Consider the following 18,155-nt stretch of genomic DNA (forward strand, 5'->3'; position numbering starts at 1 on the left):
TACTAAGGCGATAGAAGGTGGCACATCACCTTTTGTGCATGTTTACGTCGGACGGCCTTCAGCACCACAGACAGCGGCCTGATGGCCCCTACCAGCGCTCTTGCGGGCTGGATAGCCACGACCCGCTAAACCAGAGTGGCAGCTCCCACCCTATCCTCGTCCCACCACTCCCTTTTAGCCTCCAGACTGTCCGAGAGTGTCGTCAAACCCAGAGAAGAGAGCCTATTTTGACCAATCAGGGACGGCCCTCTTAAGAACGAATTGCAGGAGGACACCCTCGAGGTTGAGCCAATGAGAACCCGAGCAGCAGAGCGCGAGGCCACGCTGATGGAAAGGGAAGCCAATCATAGTGGCCCGCACAGCCTGGGCGGTGGCGATGCGGGACCCCGGGTGGCCCTTCTAGGGTTTGGCAGGGCAATGTGGCTGTTGACTCTAGAGACCCCGAGCGATGGCTTGTTCCCCACCCCATGATCCTCCCGGCTCCAGTGGGATCAGAAGCTGGGCTTGGCCTGGAAGGGGCTACTCCTGGACCAGCAGACCCGACTGCGGTTCCCATGGAAACTGCTGGCTCCCGCTGTGCGGAGACAACTAAGAGGACTGAGCCTGGGGGGAGAGGGGACTCGCTCTTCCGCGCCGACACTTCTGTCCCTGGCTGGAGTAGACCCCGATTAGAAGTGTAAAATGAGGCTTTAGCTGCGGCCCAGCTCCAAGAACTGGTGAGGAGCTGGTGGGAGCTCCCCCAGGGCACTTTTCCTGCTCGCGGCCGTGGTCCCCCGGGTCACGTGGCTGTGGCCATACTGGCCCATGCAGCTTGTGCGCCACCTGGCGGCTGAGTAGCCTGATTTCACTCCCCCGCCCCTCTTCCCGGGCAGTGCACTGGATGAGGAGGTGGTCTGCGGGCGGCAGAGGATGAAAAGGTCCACTCAGTATCCTCCTCCAGGTAATGGGACCAGAGCAGCCAACTCCCTTCCCCCGCGGCTTCCTGTTCCAGGAACACTCCGAGCCCATTCTACTTCGGGGTTTTGGCACTGGCTGTTCCTTCAGCCTGGCACTTGCCTTCCTCAGCTTTCTTCTGATCTATGTTCAAGTACCACCTGACCACTGACCTAAACAGCACCCCCAAAAACGAATATACTATTTTCTGCATGGTGCTGGTCTCAGCCATAGATGTCTTAAGGGTTTACTGAACATCTCCTCAACTGGTCCCTGACCTCTCTAGGGTGGGGAATGAGTGACCCATGAGAAATTAGCACTGAGTCAGAATCGAGTCCTGGGAGATGTCAAGTGGCTTCCCTGGGTCCCCAAACCCCCAGCCCTGACCCTGTGAGGAGGGAGTGTTCAGGGTTGTCCAGGCAACCGAGGCAGAGGGAAAGGTCCCTGGTCTGCCCGTATGACTTCCCCTACCTCCCACCCTCACCCCAGGCCTTGCTCCGGAAGGGACCAGGTTGGAAAAGAGACCTCCTCACCCCCAAATCATCCAGGTCTAGGGGGAGGGCTTCTACTTTCTCACTCTTTAATCTCGCTCTGCTCTCGACACAGTTCCAGCAGTGCAGCCCCAATCGCCAGCTCCAGAGAAGGTGGGGGGGGGAGGACCAGCCCTGGGGTGAGGCAGGGGCATCACCTTCCGGCCTGCGGGGTGGTCCCCATGGTAGTCCGGGCCCAGTAGGCCCAGGAGTGGCATCAGAGTGGACAAATAAATAGGGACGGTCAGTGGTAGGGTGGGTCAGGCGGGTTTGTGGTCTGGGTGGCTTTTGAGAGTGTGGAACTTGATGCTGTCCAACTTCTCGAAACGCTTCCCGCAGCGCTCGCACGTGAAATTGTACTGCACCTCTGCTGTGTGCTTCTTCATGTGCCAGTTGAGCGAAGCACGCTGCCGGCACTGGTAGCCGCAGATCTCGCACCTGCCAGGAGTCAGGGCACAGTCAGAGAGGGCAGGGCCAGTCCCAGAAAGGGCTGGCGCCATCTGGGACTGGAGTGCAGATGGAATTTGGTATGGCAACCCCAGGGTGGAGCTCGCCTGTGGGACCTGCTCTGTGCTGGTCCAGGCCCGGATCTCCTCCCTCCTAGTACCCTCTCGGGACGCCTGTCACTCACTGCAGGGGTGTCTCGCCGGTGTGTGTGCGCCGGTGTACCTCCAGGTGGTTCTTCCTTTTGAAGGACTTGCCACAGGTCTCACAGGTGAATTCCCGGACACCTGGGGGAAACACAGGCTGAGGACTCCGCCCTTGGGGAGGGGGCTGTGGAGTGTCTCCGCTGCACTAGAGAGACCAAGGAGGGCACAGATGAACCAAACCCCCACACTCTCCAGGCCTGAATGTCAAGTCTAATAACCAGAGGGACTAAGAGAGGGGAGGCTCATGGCTGTTGCCCAGGAACGCCCCAGGCAGAGATGGAATGTGAACTCCGGTTCCTGAGGAGCACAGGGTGCAGATGGGTTTGAATTTGACCCCAATATTTGGACTTTGGAGCAATTTCACATAAAAATCCAAAGTTCTGGTCTCAAAAAATCCAAATCCACGCCCTCCTGCTGGGCACAGGCACCAGCGCTGGCCGCTATGTCAAGGAGGTGTTTGGAGCAGAAGGAACGGAGGTCCTGTCCCTAGCCTGATGCCCTGCAGGGTGGTTCAGCCCTGGACCTGCTCCAGCATGAGCTCTGCTTGCAGGAGTCAGGTGGCCAATGGGCCCAGCTCCACATGAGCTGTGACAGTCCGTGTCACTGTGGCTTGTGCAGCTCACTCTTTAATCTCGCTCTGCTCTCCTGACAGTTCCAGCAGTGCAGCCTCAGGGAGGTGCCCGTGGGCTCCAGGTTAAGTGCTTTACTGCCACCATCTCAAGCTAGTCCATGTGGGGGACAGGCAGAAAACTGAGAAAGGCAGTCCTGTGCCCAGGCTTGACCCTGCCTGAACCCGCTCTGGCTCCAAGGCCCAGGCCCCTGTGCCCTAGGGCCTTACCTGAGTGGATGATCATGTGTCGCCTTAGGTGGTTGGATAAATAGAACTTCTTGCCACAGCCAGGGTGAGGGCACACTTTGGTCTTCCCTTTTCGATGCACAAGGTTGACATGGTTCTGGAGACGAGAGGGGCAGGAGTGGTGCTGTGGATGCTATAGGGACAGTGAGGGCTGCTGGGAAAACTTCACTGGAGGAGGGAAGAGGGGTGCCCTTGTCCTTAGGATGGACTGCCAGCTCCGAGTTGGGGCCCAGGGACGCTGGGATCAGTTTTACTGAGCACCTACTCCAGCCAGGCTCTGGGTTAGGGCATCAGTGAATCTTGTCATAACCCCTCGAAGGGCCCTGCCATCAGCCCAGTTTACGGATGGGGAAACCGAGTCTCCAGAGGCTCAGTAGTTTGCCTGGTGTCTCACAACTGGCAGTGGCAGGGCTGGGACTGGATTCTAGGGCTGTCAGTCCACAGCAGGCTCCTTTGCCACGGTGCTATACTGCTCCCAGGGCCTGGAGCAGAAAGCCCTCAATCACTCCTTCCTTTGTCTTTTTTAAAATATGTTTTTATTGATTTCAGAGAGGAAGAGACAGAGACAGACAGATCAAAACATCAATGATGAGAACCATTGATCCCTGCACCCCCCACACTGGGGATCGCAACCCGGGCATGTCCCTGACCGGGAATCTAACCGTGACCTCCTGGTTCATAGGTCGATGTTCAACCACTGAGCCACGCTGGCTGGGTCTTCGTTTGTTCTTTAGCTCACTAGTACACCTGTAGCTTCAGTGCCCAGCACCAGGCTTGGCAATGGTAGGTGTTCAATATGTGCGTAATGAAAACATGATTTGGCAAATTCAAGGACCAACTTGTGACACCTCCTTTGCCCAGAGTGGGGATTTGATAAGGCCCTGTCTCTGCCCTTGGGGTGTCCCAGACCCAGTGGGCAACCTGCAGGTACGTCTTGATGGTACAGTGACCTGAGGCTTGCAGGCCCTACCACCCTGGGAGACCAGGGTGGGCCTCCTGGTAGAAGGGCATCCTGAGCCAAGAGGGTGGTGTGGGAAGAGGTAGTAGGAGTTTGGGCAGCTGGAAGAGCAAGAGTGTGGGGGTGCCTCCAGGCCAGGAGCAGGCAGCCACTGGGGATGCAGAGAGAGGCTGTGGCTGGTGAGGCAGGACAGGTATGCGGGAGGCGGGTGGGCATATGGGAGGCAGGCCTATGGCACCTGCTGGAGGGTGATGGGGCCCTCCACCAGCCACAGGCTGCTGGACACAGAAGCAGACCCTGCCCAGCCATTTGGGGGGTAGCCTCACCTGGAAACTACTGAGAGCCACATACACCTGGCTGCAGCCCTCGTAGGGACAGTGGAACATCTCGAGCAGGCCGTCGGCGTCCATCACCCGTGACCGCTTGCTCCTCCGCCTCCTGGAGAGGAAGGCCCATGGCATTAGGGCTCCCACCCCAGCCAGTCCTCACCCTGCCCCGCCCACCTGACACCCACTTCTCAGGCTCCTTGGGGATCTCATAGATGATGGCTGACATGTCACTGCCGTCCAGCTCCTCCCCGTCTGCCTCTGCCTCAGGCTCTGCACTCTCAGGCACTGTCGCTGCCAGCTCTGCCAGCTCTGGAGCCACTGGCTCCTCCTTCTCCTCCTTCTTAAGCATGTACAGGTCCTCCTTCTCTACGGGGTGACACAGGGCAGGTGTCCGTGGGGACTAAGGCTTTCGAGGAGCCCACTCTGGGGCCCCTCTTCGCCCTCCCCCTCCCAGGTACTCCCAACACCCCCAGACTAGCATGGTCCCCCAGACCTTTCTTGGTCTCCATGCCTGCCATGGTGGTGGGGTCCATAGTGCTGGGCTGGCTGCCCTCAGGCTCCGTCTGGGTGTAGGCTGCCACACCCTCCATCATGGTGCAGGGCACCTCGTCACCCAGGCCCCCGCTGGGCGCACTGCTGCCTGCTGCCACGTTGAGGTGGATGCCCTCAGCCGTGAGGGCATCGTAGCCTGGGCCTGCGATGATGATCACCTGAGAGCCAGGCACCATGCCTGGCATGGGACAGCTGGCTACCACCTCGCCCAGTGCCTCCTGGGGCATGTTCTCAAAAAGGGTGCCAGGGCCCGGACCCACTTGCATGGGCACTGGCACACACACCACGGTCTCCAGGGCTTCCGGCCCGCTGCCTGCTGGGTTGGGGCACAGTGCGGTGCCCTGCTCAGCCAGGCTCTCCACGTGGTGGACGTCGAAAGGGATGTGCACACCCTCTTGCGTGATGAGCCCACTGCTGCCCGCTGGGCTGGTGGGGGTCACAGCAGCGGCTGCTACTGTCGCCTTGGCTGGCTGGCCTCCAGGGGGCTCCTCAGAGTCAGAGCCAGAGCAGGAGCTGGATGAGTTGGAGCTGCCGGCCCCGAGGCCGTTGTCTACTGTGGTGACAGAGGAAAGGGATGGTTACAATAGTGGCAGCAGCAGCTGGTGTTGGTTGAGGGCTCACAAGGGGCTGGGTGCTGCGACTCCTCGCTGGCACGAACCGTGGTCACTTCTCAGTCCCCATCCTCCTCAGTCACCCCCGCTCCTCAAAGATGCTCTCCTCCCTTTGCCTCTGGCCCGCTCCAGTCTCCTGACTCCTCCCTGGTGGCTCCTTCTCAGCCTGTTTTGCTCTTAAAGGTCTGGAAGGTTCTAGCTGGGGCCTCTCCTGAGTGCTCCGATCAGATCACCCCAGGGTTTCAGTCGGGCTGATGGTGTTAAATCCTGCCCTGGTTCTGACACCAGCCGGGTGTCCAACAGTTCAATACAATTTTCACACTACCCACTTGGAGTTAGCGTCAGGCCCCAGAAGAATGACCCCACTTCAGATGCCAGCTGCAAGCCCCAGGCCACCTGTAAGGAGGCCACTTGCACTCCTGGCTATTGACCGGGAGTTCCCACGACCCCATGTTCAGGTTTGATAATTTGCTAGAATGGCTCATAGGACTCAAGAAAATGCTTCACTTCCAATTACAGTTTTATTATAAAGGACAAAACTCAGCAACTGCCGGATGGAAGAGATGCACAGGGCAAGGTACAGGGGCGGGGTCACGGAGCTGCCATGCCCTCTCCAGGTGTGCCACCCTCTCCATGCCTCCACACGTTCACCAACCCGGAAACTCTCTGAACCACACTGTTCAAGAGTTTTTAATAATCCGACCTCCAGGCCTGTCCACAGCCCCGGGGATGGGGGGTGGGGCTGAGAGATGCTGCTCCTCTAATCATGTGTTTGGTCTTTTTGGTGACCAGCCCTCCTCCTGAGGGACCCTACGGGTCCCTCCCTGAGTCACCTCATTAGCATAGAGCCCAGGTGTGTTTCATAGGGGCTCCTTCCAAAACGGGACTCATGATAACGAAAAGCATTCCTCTCTGTCAGGGAATTCCAAGGGTTTTAGGAGCTCTGTGCCAGGAATCCAGAACCAAGATCAAGTATCTGTTTTTATTGTGTTGCCACTTCCTATACCCTGGTGCTGCCATGTGAGCAGCTCCCATCCAGACCTCCTGTGGAGCTGCAGACTATTACGTCCCACTGCCTTCTCTGCTGACCCACCCCCCGAGGGGATCTCACAGGCATCTCACACTCCTCTCAGCAACTCTGGGCTCTGAGCCGCCTCAGGAAAAGCCTGCATCATTCATGGATGTCCCCGTCCCAGAGAGGGCAGCTCTGTTCTAGTTGCTCAGGCCAAGTCCTGGGGCTATCCTTGACTTCTCCCTTTCTCACACCTACTTCCAATCTGTCAGCAAAACCTATTGGTGCTGCATCCGAAATACATCCAAAAGCCAACAGCTTCTCCCACCTCCCCTGCACACGCCTGGTCATGGCCCCATCATCCCCAGCCTGAACCATGCAGTCCCTTCTCCCTGGTCCCCCAGCTCCCACCCTCATCCCCCACACAGTGGCCAGAGGGAGTCTGTGAGCACCTGCTTAGGTCATATCCTTCTTTGAGAAAATGCTCGTCACTTTCTGGAAAAGAGAGAGGCCAGCTGTTCCCCAAACCTGAGTCTCTTCCTCCTGGCACCCAAGTGGACTACATTTCCTAGCATCCCTTGTAGATGGGTGTGGCCATACGGCTGAGTCCCAATGAAATGTGATTGGTTCATGAACTTCCACCTCTGTTTCCACCAGCTAGCCAGAACTCAGTGGAGGCTGGAGCCACAGGACGGAAAGAACCTGGGTCCTGGGATGGAAGGCAATTTGCAGGTTTGTATATTTCAGAAGCTGGCCTTACTTTAGTTAATACCCTTCCCAGCCCTAGCCAGTTTGGCTCAGTGGATAGAGCATTGGCCTGCGGACTGAAGGGTCCTGGGTTTGATTCTGGTCAAGGGCACACGCCCAGGTTTCAGGCTCAATCCCCAGTAGGGGGCATGCAGGAGGCAGCCAATCAATGACTCTCACTCATCACTGATGTTTCTATCTCTCTCTCCCTCTCTGAAATCAATAAAAATATATTATAAAAAAAGAAAGAAAAAAAACTGTCAAAATATCATACAATGCTTATCATTAAAAAAAAAAATAACCTTCCCAATTCACTTGGCATAGCAGCCAAAGCTCTTGCTGCAGCTAACAGGGCTTGCACCTCCTCTCCAGCCCCACTGACCTCCCTCCTGTGCTCTGAGACACTAGACAGCTTTCTGCCTCAGGGCCTTTGCACTTGCCACTTCCTACCTGAACCCTGTTCTCTCAGACACCTGTACGGGCTCCCTTCCTTATCTTCATCAGACCCTTCATCAATGGTGTTTTTTTCAGGGAGGCCGCTGACCACCTTGTCTCAAATAGCACCCTTTTCTCTCTATTTCCCCCCCAAATACTTCCCATATGCTCTGGATTTTACTTGTCTACCTAGTTTACTGTCTGCTTCCCCTCTAGATGTAAACTCCACAAGGACACGGGGTCCCTGTGCACAGTCCCCAGTGCCCAGAGGCTATATGGTACACAATGAGCACACGTTTGCAAAAATGAATGACTCTCAGCCCAAGGCTGTGATGAAGGCCAAGGGGATAACATCTTACCCAAGCATTTGGTGCTAATGTACCCACACAGGGAGAAGCTGGGGACAGGAAAAATGAGTGATTGTCCCTTAGATTACACACTCGGGCTGCCTGGGAACCACCCATTCTCTACCCCTAGAGGGTCATGTGGAGCATGCAGGCTCTGGAGCCAGACGGTATCAGGGGAGGGGTCTCAGTGCTTGCTCTTCCAGCTGTGTGATCATAGGCGCCTTATGCAACCCATCTGGGCCTGGAGATACCTTGGCACCGACCTCAGGGAGTACTCTGGGTATTTAATGAGTAAGTACATGTAAAGGACTTAGGACAGTACCAGGCTTGGAGAAAGCACCCTACCAATGTTTTCCACTATCTTTATACCCAATTGCCCCGTCCATGAGGCAGGTCCTGGGATGGCAACAGGAACAGTAGGGGATCAGCCCCTCCTTCCAGCACCCTGTTATGGGATGAGCCCTGGCTGCACCTGAAGGAGGGGCAATCACCTAATGAGTTGGGAGAATAGCTGGGTGTCTGGGTCCCTGAGTGCAGCACTGGCTGCTAAGGCTGACACTGGATCTTGCTCAAGACGATAATAACATTCACAACAGAAATTACTGTGCACCCCTGGCTTCCCACAGTCCCTTGGGGGTGGGGGGGTCTTTTTACTGAGTGAGAGGTGGCAGGCTGCCCAGGCGCAGAGCAGGTAAGAGTGCTGCTTGAGGGAACAGGGCAGGCCTGGGGCATAGCACTCTCTCGCCGGCCCCCAGCCGCCACAGCAGACCGGGAACTGATCCCAGTGTTCATTCCCAAGGGCCCAGCCCCAGAAGCTGCTAGTATAAAAGTTAGGTTGGAGTGCAAGGGACTTCCTCTGGGTGTCACCCCATCCAAGCTGGATCCATCACCAGATGGGCCAGTCACGTTACCCCCAAAACCCTAGTTTCCTCGACTGCTCAGTGGGTCTAATGACAGGACTGTGGGGAGGACTCGGGGAGTTTTGGGGTGAGCCTGGAGCTGAGTATAGGACAGGGTGGCTGAGGGGCAGGTTCACACTGGGAACCTGACTGACACACAACGGGATGGCCATTGGCCAGGGTGCCCACCTGGAACACCTCTCGCCCACGGCTTCCCCTCACCAGCTGGGATGCCATCTGCTCCAAATGCCTGCCAGCTCGGACTCAGCCCTGGTGACTGACCTCACCCTCAGCCCTGGCAGGGCACCTGTCCACGGGCCTCACACTCCTTCTCACCACCCAGAGCATACCCTTGCTCCTCCACCAGGTCTTACTGGACCTTCGTAACTGAGTCCCTCCCAGTCCTGAGCTGGCAGCCAGCCCCTGGGTGTGACCAACGTGGAATGGCAGGAGAGGAGCAGGGACAGAGATGGGAAAGGCAGGGCAACAGAGGGTAGAGAATGAGAGATGCAAAGGGTGTGAGATGGAGGGGAGACAGAGAGAGACAATGTGGGGAGGCAGGGAAAGGAAGGAGACTGAAGACAGAGCAAGAGAGAGGACAAAACAGGGACAGGATGAGAGACAGAGAGCAAAGAACAGGAAGTGAGGAGAAGGAGAGCAGGATGGAGAGAGGGGAAGAGGATGAGACTGGTAGAGACAGACCTTGAACCCGAGAAAGGGCTGGAGGAAATAGAGGAGGAGGAAGAGGCCAGGAGAGAAGAGCCGCCCTGGGGAGTCTGAGGCCCAGCACCCATCCCTCCCTCCCGCTACTGAGCCAGGTTTCCTGGACCCCACGTCCAGCCCTGCCTGAGCCTGGCCTTGGGCACAGGTGCGCAAACCGCCCTGTGCCTCAGCTGTCTCTGTAAAGCGGGAACTGTGTCTCGGGATCTGTAAGGACGCTTGCAGGCTGCACCGAGGCTGCGCTCCGTCCCTGAAGCCAGCACCTGTGCCATCTAGTTGCTGAGAAGTTTATGATACTGGCCTAAGGCTAGCAAGACCCAGAAGGGCGGGCAGTCCGGGGCGACTCTCCCCACGAGGAGCTGTAAACCCCCAGGCACCGGAGGCCACCGTATGCCCTCTCTCTGTGGACCCACCTTTGTCACTGTCAGGGTCTGAGTCACTGAGTGGCTTCAGGGGTGAGTGCAGGTCTTGAAAGTAGCGGTGGCCGGCTTCACACTGCCACACGGCTGTGGTGTAGAGGCCGAAGGTGGGGTCCAGCTCGGCCAGGTGCGGCTCATATGGACAGCGGTGCTTGTGGTCCTCGTACCAGATCACCACATTCTTCAGGCAGTTCACGTTGCGCCGACGCCCTGTGTGCACGGGGCCGGGTCAGGCATGAGGAGTATGGCTGGGCCACTCAGGGCAGTGTGGCCCCTACAACCACCCGGGCCTTCTGGCTCTTGGGGGCTGAGACAACATCCTGAACCCTGTCCAGGCCTGTCCCGCTTATAGGTAAAGAAATTGAGGCTCTGCCGAACCGGTTTGGCTCAGTGGATAGAGCGTCGGCCTGCAGACTGAAAGGTCCCAGGTTCGATTCCGGTCAAGAGCATGTACCTGGGTTGTGGGCACATCCCCAGTGGGAGATCGATGTTTCTCTCCCATCGATGTTTCTATCTATCTCTCTCCCTTCCTCTCTGTAAAAAATCAATAAAATATATTTTTTAAAAATTGAAAACATTCTTTAAAAAAAAAAAAAAAGAAATTGAGGCTCAGAGAGATGAGACACCTGGAGATAACAGAGACTGTCCTCACTGGATGAACAGTCATATCAACAGTGGGGCGTGGCCATAGAAGGTGCAGTCATTGTTAGCTGCTTCTTATTGTTAGGATCAGTCCCCCGCCTGCCCCTGCGCCCACCCTGGCCTCCTACAGTCTATTCCTTCCAGAGACACCAGTGGACGCCTGTCAACACTTGAGTCAGGTCACATCCCTCCTCTGCTCAGAACTTTCCATGGCACCCACCTCACTGGGGGGAAAAGTCACACTCCTCCCAGAGGTTTACACATTCTTCCCAGTCGCCTGTCCTCACCTCCTCACACGCTTCCTCTCGCTCACTCCCCTCAGCCTCAGGGCCTTCTCCCTGGTCCAGCCTCAGAGCCCTTGCATTGGCTGTGTCCTCTGCCACCTGCACCTTCACTCAGGTCTTCCCTTGGTCAGCCATCCTCTCTTTCCTGTCCCTCTAGCGGACCTGACCTGCTTCCTTTCTCTCCAGGTAGCACTTAGATGCTATCTATGCTTATTTGTTTTCATGTTTCTTGCTCATCTCCCACACCAGATGTCAGCTCCCTAAGGACAGGGCCACTTCTCTGTGTGGTTCCTTCTGCATATTCAGCACCTACATATAGTAGGTGCTAGATGAGCTCATATTGTGTGTGAGTGGGGTGGGGGGAGGTGGGGATAGTGGAGCCAAACCACCAGGGTTCAAATCCTGTCTCTACCACTCCCGGGGGTTCCGGGCAAGTGACTTGGCTTCTCTGAACCTCAGTTGACCCCTCTGGTCAGGGGAGAATAAGGGTCCCCATTTTCTGAAGGCTGACAGGGAGGAGGTTAGAGAGTGAAGACCTTGACAGGGCACAGAAAGGGGCTGTGAGTGCCTAAGAATTGGTACCAGCGATATGTGTGATGATCCTGGTCCCTCAAGCAAGTGGGAAGAAGGTGTGCCTCTGACCTTCCAGGCTGGATGAGGAGTGGGCCCAGGAAAGGTCCTTGGGCCTCCAACACAGTGACAACCATGAGGACACTACCAGCAAGCCACCTCCTTAGCTTAGCACTTGCCTCCTTATCTTCATCCCCACCCCTTTGGGATTTGGGGTCACAGTCTTAGCTCACCTGGTCCCTGAGAACTGACAGTGGGAGGGGCTCACTGCCACCAGAAGGCTGTCCCTGGACAGCTGGCTCTCACCCTGTTGGACAGGCTCGAGACCCACAGCCCCAGTGCTCAGGGGCAGGAGGGACGTGCTCCGGGCCTCTGCTCTGACTGCCCACGCCCAGCTCCCCTTGAACCTGGCACACAATATGCCCTTTAGGCCCTGGCACAAGCTGTTCCCTCTGCTCTGCCTGGCTCTTCCCTGGCTGACTCCCACACACCAGCAGGAGAGGAGAGGAGCTAGGGGGACTACTTTGGAGACATGAGGACCTGAGCTTGCAGCCTGGCCCTGCCACTTGCCAGCTGTGCAGCCTGGGGCAGTGACTAGGTCTTCCTGGATTCTATATGTGTAAGATGGGGATGATGAGAGATGATGGGGGCACCCCTGCTGGGCACAGCACAAGTTCCTTCGGTGGGTCCCACCCTGGGCTGGGTAGGGCCCCTCCTCTGGGCCCCAGTGCCCTAATCCACCTCCCCCTTCCGTCACAGCCCTGCTCAGCCTGTCCCTTGTCTTTCCCAGGAGACTGTGGGCTCTGTGAGGGCAGGGCTGGGTCTGCCCTGTTCCACACAGTGCCTGGCACATGCAGGCTCTCCATAAATGGCCTCAGAGAATGAGGGAGCGAGGGAAGCAGGAAGGGAGGGAACAACAAAGCCAGGAACTCCCAACACCCACCCCTCCCCCCTGGCTGCAGCCCCACTTACTTTTCTTCCTCTTTGGCTTTTTGGGGACCTGCTCCCAAGGCTTCCTGTAACAGAGAGAGGCAGGGGGAGTGACGCAGTGCCTGACTGATGGTGAGATAATGACAGCTATCCTGCATCCTGCTTCTGGTTCCTGAGTCTGTTCTCATGGCCCTTCACTTGGGTTCTCTCCCACATGGACAACAGCCCTTAGAGGGGAGTCTAGTATCCTCACCCACCTCACAGAGTGGGAAACTGAGGCTCAGAGAGGTGAGACCACAAGCCCAGGGTCCCGTGGCCAGGGAGTGGTGAGGTCAGGAGAGGGTATAAAGTCAGTACCTCGTTCTGACCTCTCATGGCCCCATGATCCCACCCGCTAGGATCACACACCCTGTATAACCCTCTCCCCACCAGTAGGGCACGCCTGTGAATATGAAGGGATACCATTCCCGTGGCTAGGTGACTGAATTAATCAAGAGGGAACTTACTGAAGTGGGCCTGCTTTAATCAGAGAGCCCTTGCAAAGACCCAGCTGATATCAAAAATCAGAGGCCGAGGATGTGAGGGGGACTATGAGGGGCTGTGTAGCAAGGACCTGAGAACAAATGGCCTCTGGGAGCTGAGAGCAGTCCTGCCGACAGCCAGCAGGGCTACAGGGACCCCGGTCCTACAACCACGAGCATGTGGATTCTGCCAACACTGAGGGAGTCCGGAAGCCCTACCCTAGTTGAACCTCGAGATCGGTAGTGGGGAACCTTTTATCTGCCAAAGGCCATTTGGATATTTATAACATCATTCACAGGCCATACAAAATTATCAACTTAAAAATTAGCCTGCTATATTTGGTCAAACATTTAATTAACTCACCCCTAATGCCTTGGCAGGGCCAGGCCCAGGCCCACAGCCCAGGCTCTCCTGGCTTCCCACACCGGGACGGCCATCAGATCTGCTGGGTGGGTTCCCGACTCCACTCGGGCCACGTGGCTATGGCCCAGCACCGGCTCTACCCAGCCTGAGGGCAGGTCCATTGGAGCCATCTCTCTCAGACCTGGTAGGAGCTTCCCTCTGCCTTCCCGCCACCAGGCTTCCAGGTCTGCTCCCTTCACCCTGGCTGTTTCCTTGTTCTTCTAAACTGCAGCAGTAAGCTTTGTGACCCTGGGTGAGTGACCTTGCTGCCCCGTGCCTCAGTTTCCCCATCTGGAGCATGGAATCATAACAGCAACTTCCTTGTGAGGTTGGTATGAGGTTACATGCATTGTAAAAAGCTTGGTGCAGCTCTGGCAATTAGTAATCATTCAGCAAATGGTGACAATGATCATTATGATTATTAATATTATCACAGACCAGGCCCTGGAACACTGACCTCCCTGCTCTTACCACAAATTTCCTGACAGCCAACCCAGGGTCTCTCCTCAGCTCCACTGCCCATCCCCTCCATCCCCTATCCAGCCTGATAACAATTCTCAGCCCCCACACCTCAAGTTTGGTCCCAGGACAGCTCCTCAGGGCTCCTTTGTCCTTCCTGTCCCAGGCTCTGACCTCTGCCCTGGGATCTTCTCCCCTCTGTCCCATCCCAGGAGCCTCTACCCCCTCTAAGGGGCCAGGCTGCCAGATCCTTCCCCAAACCCAAGTCCAAACAACCATGCCACCTACAATCATTCAAGGCCTTGCCATGACTGGGGTGCTGAGAATGCCAAGTGTCTGTGGTGGGAATAGGCTTGGCGTTGGTCAGATCCCAGTTCAAGTCTCATCTCTGTTATTGACTGGCTGTGTAATCCCAAGCAGTGCCATCCCCTCTGAGCCTCAGTTTCTTAATCTGTGAAGTGGGATAACAGCAGTGCCTCACACACAGAGTTGCTGTGAGGATTACAGGAAGTCAGGCGACATTCTGACCTTAACACAGCGCTTTCTCCTTCAACCCAAACTACGTCCCCCCACTGCCTGCTTCTCCAAGTTCTACCATCTTCGTGACTCCCTGCAGTGGCCACTACCTGCACTTGAGGACAACAGTTGTTGAGGCTTTGCAGGGCCTGGCTGTACTTTCCTCTCAGTGGCCAGAACCAAACGGTGGCCAGCAACAACAGTCCCTTGCTCTCCTCTGCCCTTCGATTTCACTTTTGACTTGATATTCCCGCCAGCATCCAAACAAGCTGGTATTTCTAACATCTTGGGTTAAAATGACCTTGAGCCCCTCACTACCAACTTCTGCCCCATTCCTTGACCACTCTTGGACTGAGTTGTCTACACTCTTGGTTTCCATGTCTGCTCCTTCATCTTCCCTGAGGCCTTGGTCAGCGTTTTTCTCCACGATGTCACAAACGGCCCCGTTACAGCCACCAGGGATGGCGCCTCATTCGGCCCCCCAGTATTGGACCCTTAGCCTCCAGGACACCACCCCACCTGTTCCTACACCCGCCTCCCAGGCTGCTGCTTCCTCCTCATCTCCCTGACTTCTGGAAGCACAGAGAATGGCAGTGGGCTCAGACCTGTGTGCTCAGTCCATGTGCATCCATCACCATACCATCACCACCCTGGTGACTCCCACATTTGCATCTCCTGATTGGCTCTCTCCCCACCACAGCACCTCCACCGCCTTCCTGACACCCCATGTAGGAATCTCACGTGCAAGCTGTCATTCTGTCCCCCAACAAAGCCCTTCTCAGTTAACAGCAACTGCAACTTTCCAGGTGCTCAGGCTCAAACCTGGGGCACCTTTCATATCCACACCCATCAGAGAACATTGCTGGTCCCAAGTTCAACCTCTTCTCTCCATTTCCCTATGACCCTGCTCGGGGCCAGCCCCATCTTGGCTCACCTGGACCAATGGAGTCATCTTCTTCCTCCTGCCCTCCCCTCCCACAGTCTCAACATGGGAGTCAGGATGATTCTTTTGATTTTCTTGGTAGGAGTTTAAGATGTGAAAAGAAAAATGCAAACACATACAAAGCTAGAGAGAAGAGGAGAGTGAACTTCCTTGAACCCATCACCAGCTTTAATAACTGTCAACTCTTGGCCAACCTTCTTTCAACTCATACCCCACCCATTCCTCCCACCACACACACCCTGAGGAGTGCTTCTTTAAACATCTAAACCAGATACATGACTTCTCTGCACTTATAAAGGGAACTCAAATTCTGCACTTAACAAAGGCAAAAATAAAACCCACCGGAGCTCCCACTAGATTTTTTTCACTAGAAGAAAAAATCAGTCCTCCTTGTACCTCCCTGCCTTCGTCTTCTCCCACTCCTCATTGTGCTGCAGCCACACGTTCCCCTCACTGTACCATGTACATATCAGGGCACCAGACAGGGCCTTTGCACTTGCTATTCCTTCTTCTTCCAACACTCTTCCCCTGAATATCCGCACGGCTCGCCCTGGCCTCCTTCAGCTGTATACTTAAATGCTATTTTCTCAATGTGGCTCCACCCTAATACCCTATTTAAACTTCAAGCTCACACTCCTGATTGCTCTTCCCTTATTTCACTTTTTGTTTTTTCCATAGCTTCTATCAATCTCTCACATGCTACATAATTTATTGTTTCTTATCTGCAGTAGACAAGCCTTTGCACACTAGAAAAGCCTCTACCCTCTGCCCTTTATGTCAGCTCCATGAGGCAGTTATCTTTGTTTTGTTCATTGCTGTACCCTGGCATTTAATGAGCACCTGGCACATAGTAGCTGCTCATTAAACAAATGAAGAAACACTGAAAATTCCACTCTGACCATTGTTTCCCTTTTCCCACTAGCTGCTAGAAAGCACCAAGGCAAATTCTATTCACCATTCCCCCTTCATGCCTCTTGAACCCCTCTGGTCAGATTTCTATCTCATCATGCCACAAACTGCCCTTGTCATGTCCCCTGTGACTTAATGCTTCAATCCAACAGCACTGATGATGGCCTCACTGTGCCACTCATTTTTCTTTCTCTTTTCACCCTGATTTTAACTTCTGCTTTCGTGTTCATGTTTCACATCTCTTGAACTGAAATCCTTCCAGGTACAAGATAGGTTATAAATAATTGAACAACTGAAATAATTTGACCTCCTACTTCTGGTCATGGCTATTCCCTATAGGATATCCTTCACCCAGGTTAGTGTATTTTCCCAACTACCCATGGCCCTGGGCCAAGTTTTTGCCACACACTGCCTGGGTTGTCTCAGTGCCCCTGCCCTAGTCCTGGACACACAGCTCCTGCTCAGCCAAACCAAGTTTCTGCAAATACCACTTTCAGCTTAGGGCTCCCTCTGGCCAGTGGTTCTCCAGCTGCACATCAAGTCTCCTTGGAAGCTTTGCATAAAAAAACACAGGGTCTGCAGCTCCATTAGACTAACTGAATCAGAAATTCCAATAGTGGAACACTGGCTTGAGATTTTTTAAGCACCAGCATTTCCTGCCCTGCTCTCGGGCACATAAACCAGCCTGCCACCCTAAGAAGAGGTGGGTACAATTTCAGCAGAAGGCAGGTTGTTTCTTGACCCTCAGAATATCACCTCCCCAGGAGAAACATGCAAATGCGTGCAAATAAAAACTGGGCAGAACAAGGATTTTGTCACAGAACTGCTTGTAATACAGAACATCATCCTAACAGGTAATACCTGGAATGCTAAGTGCCGGCACTGTCTTAAGGCCTTTGCTGTAGTTTAACTCATTTAATCATCACATCAACCTATAAGGCTGGAAGCGACAAATTCCACCAACACTGCTCATCTCAAAATTCAGACTGCAAAGGCCTCTGCCCGCCACCTGTGTGGCTAACTCAGGGCTTCCTCTTCACCTGAGTCTCCCTGGGCTGACTGCTCCTCCGGAACCAAGAGCTTTAGGGGAATGCTGCTGGATTGTGAGGGTCCTCAAGGTACGTGGGGTCTAGGATTGTGGGATGGCACCACTCTGTCCCAGCTGGGGCGTCGGAGCCTCATGACAGGCAGGGCTGGGTGGCCCAGGGTGTGCAGTCACGCAGTCCACTCTCAGGCTACCTTGTAGGGGACGAGGCCTGGGAAACACCAGGGACAGTCGGGACCTCTGGCCACTGAGGCTCAGGAGGCGGGGCCGCTCTAGGGACTGCACAGTTAGAACGCTTGGAGGTGGAGCCCGTACCAGGATTGGTCAGCCAGCGCTTAGAGGGCGGGGCCAAAGGCCCAGGAGGCGGGTTGAGGCTGGACGCATCCTAGGATTGGGCGGTCAGAGCGACGGGAGGCGGGGCTCGAGCGAGGCACGTCCCAGGACCGGTAGTCGGAGACCCAGGCCGGGCCGCTGGGCGGAGCTCAGAGGTGCCAGGGGCAGAGCCTGGGCGGAGGGGGCGGGACCAGGCTCAGCGGGGGATGGGGGCGTCTCCCTCCCTCCCGCCCTCTCTCCCTCGGGCTGAGGCCCCTCACCCGTGCCGACCGCTCCGCTGGCCGCGCTCCAGCGAGATGAGGTAGGCGGCGAGCTTGGCGTCGCTCCAGCCGCTGCGGCGCCGCAGGTCCACCCAGGGCCCGTGCGCCTCGCCCAGGTACACGCGCCTCACGTCGTACTTCTTCCGGGACTCGAGTCGCCGCCGGGCCCGGTCCGACTCCGTGAGCCTCGGCCGGCCCCGCGCCTTGCGGCCCGCCGCGCCCTCCTCGGCCGCAGCCTCCCCGCCTGCGCCCGCCTCAGCCTCCGCCTCCGCCTCGGGCGCCCGCTCCGCCATCCCCCCCTCCCTGGTTACCAGCCTCCCCCGTTGTTAGGAGCCCGGCCGG

At 56.0% G+C, this 18,155-nt stretch overlaps 1 protein-coding gene across 2 annotated transcripts; it reads right to left on the reverse strand.

The window, feature by feature from the left end:
• Window positions 1-1,496: 1,496 nt before the first annotated feature.
• Window positions 1,497-18,106, reverse strand: ZNF653 (zinc finger protein 653). 2 transcript variants are annotated; one of them, XM_070416096.1, is made up of 9 exons: window positions 17,814-18,106; window positions 12,467-12,510; window positions 9,993-10,208; window positions 4,750-5,361; window positions 4,481-4,622; window positions 4,254-4,365; window positions 2,952-3,066; window positions 2,095-2,194; window positions 1,497-1,901 (listed from the first exon to the last, which is right to left on the reverse strand). In XM_070416096.1, exons 1-9 carry the CDS (start codon window positions 18,104-18,106, stop codon window positions 1,724-1,726), a joined length of 1,812 nt encoding a protein of 603 aa, XP_070272197.1. In that variant the 3' UTR covers window positions 1,497-1,723. The 2 variants fall into 2 exon arrangements, with proteins under 2 accessions (XP_070272197.1, XP_070272196.1); XM_070416095.1 differs by having other exon boundaries at window positions 4,442-4,622.
• Between the last annotated feature and the right edge of the window lie 49 nt (window positions 18,107-18,155).

Source organism: Myotis yumanensis, unplaced genomic scaffold (genome assembly GCF_028538775.1).
Source record: "Myotis yumanensis isolate MYYU_CA2020_CCGP unplaced genomic scaffold, mMyoYum1.0.hap1 SCAF_5, whole genome shotgun sequence".
NCBI lineage: Eukaryota > Metazoa > Chordata > Mammalia > Chiroptera > Vespertilionidae > Myotis > Myotis yumanensis.

Excerpts from the sequence above, each read along its gene's own strand:
- ZNF653 (XM_070416095.1), bottom strand. The coding sequence starts at position 18,106 with ATGGCGGAGCGGGCGCCCGAGGCGGAGGCGGAGGCTGAGGCGGGCGCA. Across the intron at positions 10,209-12,466 it reads AAAGCCAAAGAGGAAGAAAA|GGCGTCGGCGCAACGTGAAC; the intron begins GTAAGTGGGGCT and ends CCGTGCACACAG. Across the intron at positions 2,195-2,951 it reads ACACATGATCATCCACTCAG|GTGTCCGGGAATTCACCTGT; the intron begins GTAAGGCCCTAG and ends TGTTTCCCCCAG.